This window comes from Felis catus, chromosome A3, assembly GCF_018350175.1.
Source record: "Felis catus isolate Fca126 chromosome A3, F.catus_Fca126_mat1.0, whole genome shotgun sequence".
Taxonomy (NCBI): Eukaryota; Metazoa; Chordata; class Mammalia; order Carnivora; family Felidae; genus Felis; species Felis catus.
Genome location: NC_058370.1, coordinates 104,939,117 through 104,952,083, shown reverse-complemented (window position 1 = coordinate 104,952,083; position 12,967 = coordinate 104,939,117). Strand labels below are relative to the sequence as shown.

General features: G+C 58.7%; 1 protein-coding gene across 1 annotated transcript; it reads left to right on the top strand.

Annotated features, from left to right (window-relative positions):
* The first annotated feature begins 7,230 nt into the window (after window positions 1-7,230).
* On the top strand, window positions 7,231-9,587 carry DUSP2 (dual specificity phosphatase 2). The gene is made up of 4 exons (XM_003984285.6): window positions 7,231-7,736; window positions 7,835-7,956; window positions 8,392-8,611; window positions 8,714-9,587. The coding sequence occupies exons 1-4, from the start codon at window positions 7,349-7,351 to the stop codon at window positions 8,926-8,928; spliced, it is 945 nt and encodes a 314-aa protein (XP_003984334.1). The 5' UTR covers window positions 7,231-7,348; the 3' UTR covers window positions 8,929-9,587.
* Window positions 9,588-12,967: the final 3,380 nt, after the last annotated feature.

Sequence of the window (12,967 nt, the reverse complement as noted above, 5' to 3'; positions counted from 1 at the left end):
TCTGCCACCCCCCTGCCTCGGCAGGGGCTTCAGTCCCCAGATGGGAAGATGTCCCCAGGCTCTGGGGCACCTGCTCTATGGGGGGGGGCGGGCAGTTCTGCAATTCTGACCTCAGAGGGCCGGCTTCCTCTCACTCCTTTGGCCTTGATGGACAAGAGCCTCAGGCTGGGGACGGAACTGACCCTCAGGTGGGGACAGTCCACCGCTCTGGCACCGTGCAGGGGAGCGTCCCTGGAGCAGCAGCTGTGCCGGGCCTGGGATGATGTGGGGCTGCAGGGCAGGATGGAGGAGGGCTCCCAGAGACACCGGCCCCTGAGGGGAAATCTTCGGGGCTGCACTAGGGCCTAGGAAGTTTTCCTGGAGACGGTGGCTTCAGCAATGGCGGGGGGCTGGGGGCAGGTGGCCTCCCAGATGTAGGTCTTTCCAGGTGCTGCACCAGACACCTTCCAGGGCACTGCTCTCCTGCCCTCCCGTGGGTCCTCCTATGGGTTCTGGGCAAGGACAGCACACCCTCTGGCCCTCCTGTGTCTCTGGTGTCCCTTCCTCACCCTTAGTACCCAGACCAGCAGTGGGGAGGTCTAACCGCCTGGATTTCTAGCCTAATGACTCTTGTCTTTGGGGCTGCACCCTGGGGCCCATGGCCTCGTTCCAACCTCCTGCTCTTTTGCGCTCAGGCCAGCGTGATCTTGCAGCCTCAGCCAGCCAGCTCCATGATGGCAGGAACACTGGGCATCTGTGCCTACCTGGCCACCGCAGGCTCCAGGAAGGTGGGCCTGCGAAACTACCGGTGGCCCACCTGGCCTAGCCTCCAGGGCCCTTTCCTGTGTCAGACTAAATCGGAGGCCTGCCCCTGCCCCTGGGGAAACTGAGGCCGGCACTCCTTGCCCAGTCCTTGCTATGCATGAGTCAGGCTGGGGAGACGGGACAGCAGCTTCCCCGTGGGAAGAAGCAGGGCACCTTGGTTGGGATGCTCAAAAAAGGACCTGCCGAGAATACAGCCAGGCCTGGCTCCTTGGACATTTCTGCCTGTATCGCCGTCTCCCTGACTTGGGGTAGTGGATGGGCTATAAGGAATTGTGTCACTGGGGATGACAGCAAAGCCCAGCTCATAGTGAAGTGTCCCTGGGGCACCCAGCACAGGGCCTGACACCCAGGGGAGTCTTTGCCACTGTATTTGCAGAGTCCAACACTAATGCGGGCCATCTTGTTTAGCCTCGCGGTCTCCCAGGGTGATCTCCCCTCCAAAGAACATGGGCGCGTGTGATTGTGCGTGCACGTGTGTGTGGGTGTGTGCACGTGCACGCACGTGCGCATGGCCCTCTCTAGAGGTCCAGGGGCGACTCCATGAACAGTGAGGGCTTCAGCTTTTCTTCAAGGGCAGCATAATCCGATCTGTGGCCCTGATCCGCCTAATCCTCTCCAGACACTTCCTCTCTCAACCCCCAAGCCATCTGTGCTGCTACAGCCAGCCTCAGAGCCAGGGCACTCCTGGGCACCCTGTGCCCTCCAGCCCCCCAGCTGCTCTCTGGCTGTGGCATAGGTGGCCTCCCTTCTCTGCCCTTCTCCTTCACACGTGCTGAGTAAGCGGCCCTCTTCCAGACTGTAAAACCGAGTCCCGGGACGGGGTGAGCACACACAGCAGCTGGCGTCCCCTGGCTGGCTTCTGGGTCCCCTGGCTGGGGGAGCAGGTGCCCAGGCAGAGCTCGGGGTCGGGAAGGAGGAGAGGAAGGCCTGGCCTCATCCTTCCCTTAGACAGCTGTCCAGCCCTCTGCTCAGCCCAAACCCGGGAGCCCTCCTCCAGTGGCTCTGTCCACAGTCCCTGCTCGTTCTCCCCACACCTGATCTGGACACATTCTCCATCTTCATTATCACCCCAGGTCCAACCAGTTCCCCTGAGCCACTGCAGCGGCCCCCGACGGCTCCCTGCACGGGTTCCGAGGACTTCTCTACTCATATGCCGGCCTCTTTCCTCTCCGGAACCATTCCCCGCGGTGGGGACCTGAGGGCTCCTCTTCTGCTCTGGAGCCGGGAGAAGGTCGGAGTGAGGGGCCTAGCGGGCCCCATCCTGACACTGACCTCTGTTCAACAGTGTGGATTTTCGACTTCCTATGTAATCAACTTCCCGTTTCAGGGCTAGCACTGAGACACGTTAACATATCTACAGAGGTGCGTCGGGCTGTGGCCGTGAGCTGAGCATCGGGCTGTCCGGGGCCCTGTGCACCCCGCATCCTCAAGGGCTTTGTGGCCGAGCCAGGAGATAGCGCTGATGCCCTACAAATAGCAAGGTCCTCCTGGATGGCCGCCTGTGTGCCCAGAGCCCAGCCGAGAGAAGGGCTTTGGGCAAGAGTAGGAGCAGATAAGAGGAGCCTGGGTGGGTGGGGTGGGGATCTGGATTCCGAGGGCTGGAGGGAGGGACACAAAATTGTGAGCTCAAACTCTGGCTCTACGATCTACCAAGCTACGACAGCTTGGGTAACTTAGTTAGCCTCTTGGTGCCTGGGTTCCCCCATTTGTATTTGAAGTACCAGTCGTTCCTACCTCTGAGGTTTGAATGTGACCATTCCCGTACAGGTTTTAGGACAGAGCCAGGCTTCCCAGTTTTCGCATTTACGGGCCGTGTGGCCTTGGTTCCACCACCTGACCCCTTTGGGCCTGGGTTTCCCTGTCTGCAAAGCCTGGGTAATGAGGTCGGCCCCCAAGCCCTGAAGCTTAGATGCAGGAATGCCTAGGAGACCCCCAACGCAGTGCTAGTAACAGCTCTTGTTTCATGAGGGCACAGAGAGGTTAAGTGACTTGTCCAAGGCCACACAGCAAGGAAGCAGCCCGGCTGTGTTTGAGCCAAGGCAATGTGGCTCCAGAGCCCCCAGGGCTCACTGATACACGCTGGGGCCATTGCCCTGCTGCTGGTGGCATCACTCGTCTTCAGGGGAGTGGACCGGCCTGGTCTTTGGTGGTGGTAAAGGTGTCAGGGGTGACAGGTGGGAAGGAACAGTCTCTGGCTCCTCTGGGCCGCCAAGCCCCCTTGCCACCCCTCACACTGCCCCCAGCCCTGGCCGTGAGGCAGCCCTGGGAGTCCTCTTATCACAGAGCCACGCACCCTGAGACCGCAGTGTGGTCACATTTCTGAGAATCCCTCGCCTCTTGCCTAACCGTTCCCACTGGTGACTGAGCTCTTCCTTAGCAACCTCTTCTTCCCTTCTCGGCCACTTCATCCTAAGCCAAGGGCACATCTGGCCAACAGGGTGGGAAGGGACCGTTTCACGGCTGCAAGAGGCACGTGCTGGGGGCCCAGCGTGTGCTGGGGGTGGGTGCCTGCCAAGGGAGGAGTGCCTCCCCTAGCCCCGAGCCCGGGCACATCCAGGGGTGCAGCCCGGGTCCTTTTGATGGATACGCCCGTGGAGCATGGCTCTCGCCCAGGGCAGCTGGCTCTGGCTTTGGCAATGGGACCGGGTCTCCCACATGCCCTTCGTCATGGCTGTGGCCTGCTCTCGCCTCCGTCCTCCATGCCTCATGCTCCTCTCTTGATGGGGGACCACGGCAGGAGGGAGAACCAGACCCCAGAACCACACAGAAGCTGGAAGGGGCTGTGGGGATTCTCTCCTGGACAGTGAGTCCTGACTCTCCCACCTGTGTCACACTCTTTAACATCTCTGGGTCCCATCTGTACCATCCAACTATATCATTACTCTAGGTGGATAACTAGTCTCACTTGCCATGAATACGACATAATCACAAAAACAAATATTATTGAAACAATGAGGTCAGCACCCTGAGGGCAGTGGTTTGTGATTTACTGCTGTATTCCCAGCACCCAGAAAAGTACCTGACACATCACGGGTCCTCAAAATATATTTTTTGAGTGAGGGGCCGGTAAATGAGCCAATGCACAGAGGAAAGAGTGATCTGGATACGGACGCTTGGGGAAGGCGCTAATGTTCGAGAGGTGTCAAAGCCACACCGGCTTCAAGTGGAGACTTTCTTCTCGACGTATCTATTGTGGGGAAGAGAGCTTTCCCAGCAGACTGCCTGACTGTGCTCCTGCCCACAAGTACATGTGACAACGTGCGTGGGGACAGACGCCAGCCCCTTCGGCCACAGGGGGACCCTCTTCCGAGTCGGGCTTTCTGACCCCTGGATGCTCCCCGTGGTGCTGGACAGGGCCATCTTCGAAGAGCATGCAGTCACCATGCCCGCCTGGCAGGAGCCTGTGGGGGTGGCCGCCGTGCCTCCTAGGCAGAGGCCTGGCACAGGAAACCTGACGTCACCCTGACTCACTCCTCAGATGAGGCCGAGGGTGCCCATCACTCGTCACTCTCACCTTCGTGCCTCCCTGGCATAGAGGATGGCAACCATGCCATTCATTTCTTCCTTCCTCCCTGGGGCACAGGCTTGGGGTGTAGGTTTGGAAGGAGGAGGAAGGAATACGACACACAAGCCCACATCAGCACAGAGCTTCGCGATTGTAGAAGGGAAACCACTTGGCGTGGGGGCTGGGTAGATGTGCGGGGGGGGGGGGGGGGGGCGGGGAAAGACCAGGAATCCCAAAGGCAGGAGGTGAATGACGCTTCACTGTCCGAGCAGGTGGTTACAAAGAAGAACACAGCGTCATCATTTGTTCCAATTAGATATTTTAATTAAAAAGAAAAAAAATGAAGGTGGGTCCCAAACCTACTTCACAGTGCCCGCTCTGTAACTGAGTATGGCACGCCCCTGCTGTTGTCCCTTACGGTCTAGTGACAAGCGGGGTCCGCCCTCCAGAACCTGCAGCCTGGGGGGCATCCAGTCGAACTGAGACCCCTCCTCACACTGTCTTCACCCCTGTGTGCCCGGAGCCCTGCCTCCCCTCTGCCAGGGGGGACGGTGTTCCTTCAGGAGGTGGCAGAGGAGGGAAGACATCCCCTGCCATGACTCACCAAAGGTCTGGGCTCTTTAGTCAGAGCAGAAGTGGGGGTGGGACGTGGGTTTGCGTCTTCTTCTCCCTTTCTTCTTACCCCGGCCTTGGGCTTTCACCCTGTTGTTGGGGGTGGGGTTACCCCAGTTTGGGAAGAGGGGGAAGGAGGCAAAAGAGAAGCTCCTCTTTCAGTGGTAAGTCAGGCCTCCTCGAGTCTGTGTTCCAGAGCTGCAAAAGGGACAGCCCCACAGCAGGTGGCTTCGAGGGGGGTGACAACACGTATGCAGCCACCTCAGGCAGAGCGCTGGGCAGGGCCCCGGGGACTGTGTCACCAGAGCAAACCTTTGATAATGTACTCCCACTCCCGAGTGGAACTTCGAGTCCGTTTTTCCCAAGGAGGGCAACAGCCCAGCATGGGAGTCCGCGATCTGCAGCCCCTGCCATCGAGTTGATTTTCACTCCGGAGCCAGGATCTCAGCGGGCCAGTTCTCTCTCCTCCTCCCCAAGGAGCTGGAAGGCCGTGGCTCCCAGCATGGCAGGTGACGCCAGCCCCACGGGTTAGCAAGACTGGACCTGACTATTCTTTTGCATGCTCTGTAATTTGCCCCTGGAATCAGCCATTAAGTCATTTGCCAGGCTGATGCCAAGGATAAGGGCCCCATATCAGCCTCTGGGATCTGTGGCCCAGACACCCCGGCTCTGTTGTGGGCTTTGCCGCCTCAGCCTCCAGACTGGCCTGTAGGGAGGGACAGGACACTGCAGGGGCCCAGGCGGTGGTGTCACCTCATAGCCTTGGAACCGGTGTGGGTGAACAGCTGGTGAACTATGAGCTGCCATCTTACAGATGGGGACACTGAGGCATGAGAGAGTGACTTGGCCCCAAGAATCTCTGGAGTCCGTGGGGCTTCTGTTCCCTGGATCCTCTCTTCCCCACAGCACACATAAGCTACAAACGGTCTCAAACACTGTGCATACAGACCATGCTCCGACATCTATAGACACGTAGGCCCACCATCTTGAGGAGTTTAGAGTTTATAAGCCAAGTAGAGGGCTTGGGGGTTGACACGGGTCCTAGCTGCAGCCCTCCAAGACAGTCTGGACACAGGGAACAGCAAGGGAGCTGGAAGGATCTTACACAGGGCACTGAGTAGTGGGGGCCTAAGGGTTGGGATCTGAAATCCCACACAGCTAGGGGCAGGAATGGGGGCAGCTCCTAAACATCTCTGCTTTGGAGTTCAGCGGCCAAAATTTCTTGCCCCCAACCCAGGGGCCCAGATCCTCCCCCCCCCCCACCACATCCGGTCCCTGGGCTTGTGGCTGGGGTGGGGGCGGGCAGAGGGATGTAGGTTGCTGAGCTCCCCATTCTCAATGCTCGCTGTCTCGCTCTGGTGCCAGTCCAAGGTCCCTGCTGTCCAGGGGGCCTGCTACAGCCTAGGAAGGGTTGACAGGGGGCGTGGTAAGGGGGTGGAGGAGGCAGATTCTGGTAGTTCTTCTCCCTCTTCCCCTCGGTGAGGCTCTTGAAATTCCCACAAGGCCCCAGGGAGAGCCCAGCAACGTCAGCCAGAGTTCCCCTTCCGAGTAGGCCTGTGACTTGGGGAAGTGCTTCGCCCTGGGCCCCTGGGGTTTCCCTGGGCCCCAGGGGAAGCCTTGCCCCACTCATAACTGGAAACTCATCATAGGCCCCCTGCCTTTCCCCTGGAAGGTCCAGGGGTCCTTCTCATGCCAATGTCCAGGGTCTGGGGCCCAGAGGATAATGGTCCGGGCTAGCCTGGCCACTAACCTGCTGTAAGACCCAGAGTGCTGATCTCAGCCATGCAGTGCGGGAGAGGAGGGAGAAGGGGAAATAAAGGTTCTCCTGTGCGAGATTTCTAACTAGCTTCCCAGTCTGGGTTCCCAGTCTTCAGTGTAAAAATCATCACAATGTCAATTTTTTTTTTTGGTAACAAATTCCTAGAGGGAAGATCCTGGAAGAGAAAGGCAGAAGGCAGAGGAAGCTTGGCAAGGGGCACCGCCGGCGCCGAAGTCTCCGGGCACGGGGATGTGCACCTGAGAAGCCAGTTCCCAAGCACTGAGCAGTGTGGAGCAGCTCAAGGGGTGGGAGCGTTCTTCCAGGCTAGGGCGCAGAAGTGGCGGGTGGCATTCGCGCCCCACTGATCCTGGCAAACGCCTTCCCTCCCCAGCTGGTCCCGGCTTCCTCCCCCACCCTCCGCCCGCCCCTTCCCCGGGCCCGCCCAGCTCGCGCCAGCTGCGGGCCGCGGGGGCGGGCGCCGGCGCCTTCCTGCTGCCCTTGTATGGTGACCCGGGAGGCCGGCCCAGGGGTACTTAAGCCGGGGCGCCGCCCAGGGCGCCCAGAACCCTCCTTTCGGGCAGCGCGGAGGCCGTGAGAGTCCGGGAGCGCTCCGGGTTACAAGAAGAGGAAGCGCGGTTAGAGGGGCCCGAAGAGCCACGGCCGTCGCTATGGGGCTGGAGGCGGCGCGCGAGCTGGACTGCGCGGCGCTGGGCGCGCTGCTGCGGGAGCCGCGGGAGGCCGAGCGCACGCTGCTGCTCGACTGCCGCCCCTTCCTGGCCTTCTGTCGGCACCACGTGCGCCACGCGCGGCCCGTGCCCTGGAACGCGCTGCTGCGGCGCCGAGCGCGGGGCCCGCCCGCCGCCGCCCTCGCCTGCCTGCTGCCCGACCGTGCGCTGCGGGCGCGCCTGGCCCGCGGGGAGCTGGCGCGGGCCGTGGTGCTGGACGAGGGCAGCGCCTCGGTGGCCGCGCTCCCGCCCGACGGCCCGGCACACGCGCTGCTCTCCGCGCTGCTGCCCGAGACCCGCGCGGGGCCCACGGCCGTCTGCTTCCTGCGAGGTGAGCGCCGCCCGCGCCGGCCCCCTCCCGGCCCACGCTCCCAGCCCGCCGACCCCCGCCGGGCCCACCCCGCTAACCGGCCCTCTCCCTCCCTGCAGGCGGCTTCGACGGCTTCCAGGCCTGCTGCCCCGATCTGTGCTCCGAGTCCCCCGCCCCGGCCATGTCGCCTGTTGGGGCCGAGAACAGCCGTTCTGACGCCAGGGCTCCCTTTTACGACCAGGTGAGTTGAGATCAGGGCTCCGTGCACTGCTCTCCCCGCTACTCCTCCGTATTTGCCCGATAGGCACCTCTGGGGAAAGAGGCCGCCGCTTGTGGATGCCAGGAGTCTCTCCATGTCCGCATTCGTGTGTGTGTGTGTGTGTGTGTGTGTGTGTGTCCGTGTCCGCAGCAAACGGGAGCACATCTATGTGTGTATGATACGGGCTGCTCACGTGAATCTGTGTGCCTGAAGTGTATTGGGGGCCTTGATGGGGGAGGTGTGTGTTTGTGTGTGTCCCCTTGTGTCCTCGTATTCTTGAGTGTGATCCTGGTCAGGATAGGCTGAGGGCTCCTCTTGTCCAGGCCAGCCTGCCCTGTCTTCCCTCACTGGTGTTCAGGCTCTCCAGGCCTGGGCCGGGAAGACCTCACCATCACCCCCTTCCTCCTCCCCATGCAGGGCGGCCCCGTGGAGATCTTACCCTACCTGTTCCTGGGCAGCTGCAGCCACTCCTCCGACCTGCAGGGGCTGCAGGCTTGTGGCATCACAGCTGTCCTCAACGTCTCCGCCAGCTGCCCCAACCACTTTGAGGGCCTTTTCCGCTACAAGAGCATCCCGGTGGAGGACAACCAGATGGTGGAGATCAGTGCCTGGTTCCAGGAGGCCATAAGCTTCATTGGTAAGAGGGGGGCCCTCAGCCCAGGGACCTGAAGGGGCACCTGTCAGCTCCCCTGCCTGCCTTCTTGTCTGACCCTCCTCCCCTTCCCCATCTCCTTTGCAGACTCGGTGAAGAACGCTGGAGGCCGGGTACTCGTACACTGCCAGGCGGGCATCTCACGCTCCGCCACCATCTGCCTGGCTTACCTGATCCAGAGCCGCCGCGTGAGGCTGGACGAGGCCTTCGACTTTGTTAAGCAACGCCGGGGAGTCATCTCCCCCAACTTCAGTTTCATGGGGCAGCTGCTACAGTTTGAGACGCAGGTGCTATGTCACTGAGGCAGGGCCGCACCTTGCTGGCTCCCCCAGGGCCACCGGGTCCCTCCGTTCAGGGCAAGCTGCCCCTTCCCTGGAATTCCAAAAGCCCCCAGCTGGTGGTGCTGGCAATGTGGGAATGCTGGACTTTCTCACCTGGTGCTCTTCTGCTAGGTTTGAGGGCTGGCCCTCATCCCGGGGGACCAGAATGGAGGGCGTGTCGGCTTCCCCTCGCCCCTCTGTCTCCTGGCAGAAATTGACTGGACTCTACACCCATGGATTCCCACTGGTCCCACCACCGTGTTGAAGCCCTTGGCAGCCCGACAGCTCTAAGGGAACAAGCTGTGACAATCAGGAGCCCCGTCTGCAGGGGCGGGGAGGGGGGGGTTCCACTACAGGCCTGGAGTCTGAGCCCTGAGCTCCTGGGGAGCTGGGTGTCGGGGAAGTGACGCGTCTGTGGCGTCCGGACCTCTGTGCTTGCGTGTGCGCACGTGTGTATGTGTGTGAGTGTTTCACGCCTGTATTGGCCAGGCGCTGGAAAGTTATTTGTGTTCAGCTGACATTTAACACTCCCTCCCCCACTTCCTCCCGGCCCTGTGGGCGGGGGTTGGAAACTTAGCACTTTATATTTATACAGAACATTGAGGATGCGTCAATAAAATATTGTTTTGTTTAAAAAACAACTTCTCAAGCGTCGGTCTCAAGTCAGTGCCTGGGAAAATGCTCGAACGCTGTTTCATCAGACCTCGCCTTTCCTCGTGCCGGCAGTATCCAAGAAGTAGAAGGAAGAAGGTGCTGGTGGGGGGGCCTCACCTGCAGGAGGAGCCCCTCGGCCCTGCCCCCCCCCGCCTCCGCCCCCCCGTGTGGGTGTCCTGGCCCAGCTCTGTCTGTCTCCAGAGCTGAAGGAGGCAGTTTCAGGGAGGCTGTCTCCAACCTTATTCCTGTTCCTGGCTTTGGACCCTGTGGGGAAAAGGCCATGTGTCCATGGCTCGGGCCCCACTTCCTTTTTGGAACGTGGGTGCATATGTACGTGTGCGGGTCTATGTATGTGGCTGCTGCCACGGGTGTGGGTGTCTGTGCTCGGCTCGCACACACCTGCATGCCGTGTGTACTTGAACGTATCTGTGTGTGTGCCCACGCGTGTGGCTCTTCCCGTGGCCGTACGCACGTGTGTGTGCTAGGCTGGGCCCCCTTTTCCCTACAGGAGGGCAGCACAGCCTCTCTCACCTCTTCTCTCACACACCCGGGCCGGGCCCCCAAGCCTCGGAATGCCCGTTTGCGCCGGGGCTCCCGGAAGCCCCTGTTCCAGAGTTCCTTCTTGTCCCCAGGAGTCATGTGGCCCGGGGTCTGGTGTGGAGAACACGTCACCAGGCATGGGCTTGGTTGTTCTTTCCGACCACTCAAGTAGCATGCCTTGACCGAATATTGGTTACTTGCCTGGTTTGAGACTACGCTGTCTGGGGAGGCATGAGCCGTGGGCCCAGGCCAAGCCAGAAGTGGAGGGGTGCATGCTGGGGCGGCCGGAAACGGGTACTGTGATTTGCCAGAGGGCAGGGGTGCTGAGGCCCTGGAGGACAGCTCTGGGACAGCTCACCTTGTGTCATTCAGCCTCCGCTCTGATGCTCCTGGCCGCTTGGAGTGTCATCTAACTCTGCCTTTCCAAACTCAGCTCAAGGGTCATCCCCGCGGAGTGCTGGCTCTTCCTTAGGAAATTCTGAGCGCCTGGCAGGGTGCACCTGAGGGGTGTAGTTTGACGGTTAGGGAGCCAGCTTTGCTTGCTGTATTTCAGTTCCCTTATCTGTAAAGTGGGGTTTTATTATGAGCCCCTGGCAGTTAGGGTGGTCTTGAGAATGACACAAGTCAATCCGTTTAAGGGGCTTAGCCCAGCACCTGCACATAGTAGGTGCTCAGGACATGTTAGCGGATGGTCGGTGAAGGTTTTCAGGTGTGCAGGTGTGAAGGTATGCGTCTCCACTGGGCTGGATGCTCATGAGGGCAGGGCCTGTGGTCTGCTCTGCCCTCTGTGCCCGGGGTCTGGCACAGGTGGGCACTCGTTCCACAAGGCCGGGTGAAGGACAAACAGCCCGCCCCCAGCGCCTTGCTCCCTCGGCCGTCTAGGGGTGGGTGAGAGCTGGGCAGAGCCGGGCTTACTATCCGGGCTTCCTTAGGTCCTGAGTGGGGCTTCCGTTTGGACCTGACACCAGCCCCTCAGCTTGGGGTTGGGGGGCGGGGAGAGCATGGGGGGCCCTGAGTCACCGGAGCCTTCCCACCACACGGTCACATCTCACAAACAGCAGGACTGGTGGCTGCCCACCCCACCCTCACCGCTACCCCAGCCCTTCCATCTACCCTCCCCATCCAGCCTCCCTTGCCTGTGTTTTTAAGTTTGTTTTCCAAACAAACGGCATTTCTGTCTCTCCCCCTCCTTCCTTCTTATTTATTTTTTAAATATATATATATTTTTTATTTGAGAGAGAGAGAGAACCTGAGCAGGGGAGACGGGCAGAGGGAAGGAGGCGGGGAGGGGGGAGAGAGAGAGAAAGAATCTTAAGCAGGCTTCACGCTCAGCGCATAGCCTGATGCGGGGGGCTCAGTCCCACAAACCTGGAACATGACCTGAGCTGAAATCAAGAGTCGGATGCTTAATCGACAGAACCACCCAGGCACCCTTTCCTTCCTCCTTTCTTTCTTTCTTTCTTTCTTTCCTTCTTTCTTTCTTCTTTCTTTCTTTCTTTCTTTCTTTCTTTCTTTCTTTCTTTCTTTCTTTCTTTCTTTTCTTTCTTTCTAACTTTTAAATTGTGGTTAAAAATATACGGGGTGGGGGAGGGGGCGCCTTGGCTCAGTTGGTTAAGCACCCAACTTCAGCTCAGGTCATGATCTCACGGCCTGTGGGTTCAAGCCCCGCATCGGACTCCGTGCTGACGCCTCAGATCCAGCTCAGATCCAGGCTGACGCCTGCTTCAGATTTTGTGTCTCCTCCCCTCCCCTCGACCACCTCTCAAAGATAAGTGTAAAAACAAAACAAAACAGAACACTGCAGATATACAGTCATCCCTCCTCATCCGAGGTTTTGCTTTCTGTGGTTTTAGTTGCCTCTGGTCAACCGCAATCTGGAAGCAGGCGATCCTCTCCCTGACCTCTCATTGGAAGGTCAATACTACCTAACACTGTGTCAGAGCGCCGACACCGTGCACCTCACCTCATCTCACCACGCAGGCATTTTATCTCCCATCGGCACAAGGAAGGGCAAATGCAGTGCAGCATGACATTTTGAGAGAGACCAAATTCACATAGCTTTAATTACAGCCTCAATTAGTTGTTGGGGTGCCTGGGCGGCTCAGTCAGTTAGGCGTGCGACTCTTGATTTTGTTGTGATCTCACAGTTCATGAGTTCGAGCCCCACGTCGGGCTTTGCGATCACGGTGTGGAGCCTGCTTGGGATTCTCTCTCTCCCTCTCTCTCTCTGCTCCTTCCTCACTCTCTCTCTCTAAAATAAATAAATAGACTTAAAAAATAATTACAGTGTTTATTAGTTGTTGTTAATCTCTTAATGAGCCTAACTTGTTTTCTTCCTTCCTTCCTTCCTTCCTTCCTTCCTTCCTTCCTTCCTTCCTTCCTCTCTCTCTTCCTTCCTCCTTCCTTTTTTCCTTCCTTCCTTCCTTCCTTCCTTCCTTCCTTCCTTCCTTCCTAGGCACTATATCCAGCATGGCGCCCAACACAGGGCCTGAAAGGACCCTGAGATCAAGACCCGAGCTGAGGTCAAGAGTCGGACACTTAACCAACTGAGCCACCCAGGCGCCCCTACTATGCCTAATTTGTAATTTAAGTGTTTATCATAGGTATGTTTGTATAGGAAAAAATACTATGTATAGGGGTTTGTATTATCCACAATTTCAGGCACCCACTGGGGGTCTTGGAATGTATCCCCTGCAGAGACATTATACATTCATGTATAACATAAAATGTATCATCTTTACTATTAAAAAAAAATTTTTTTTAACGTTTATTTATTTATTTTTTTCTCTCTTTTTTTTTCAACGTTTTTTTATTTATTTTTGGGACA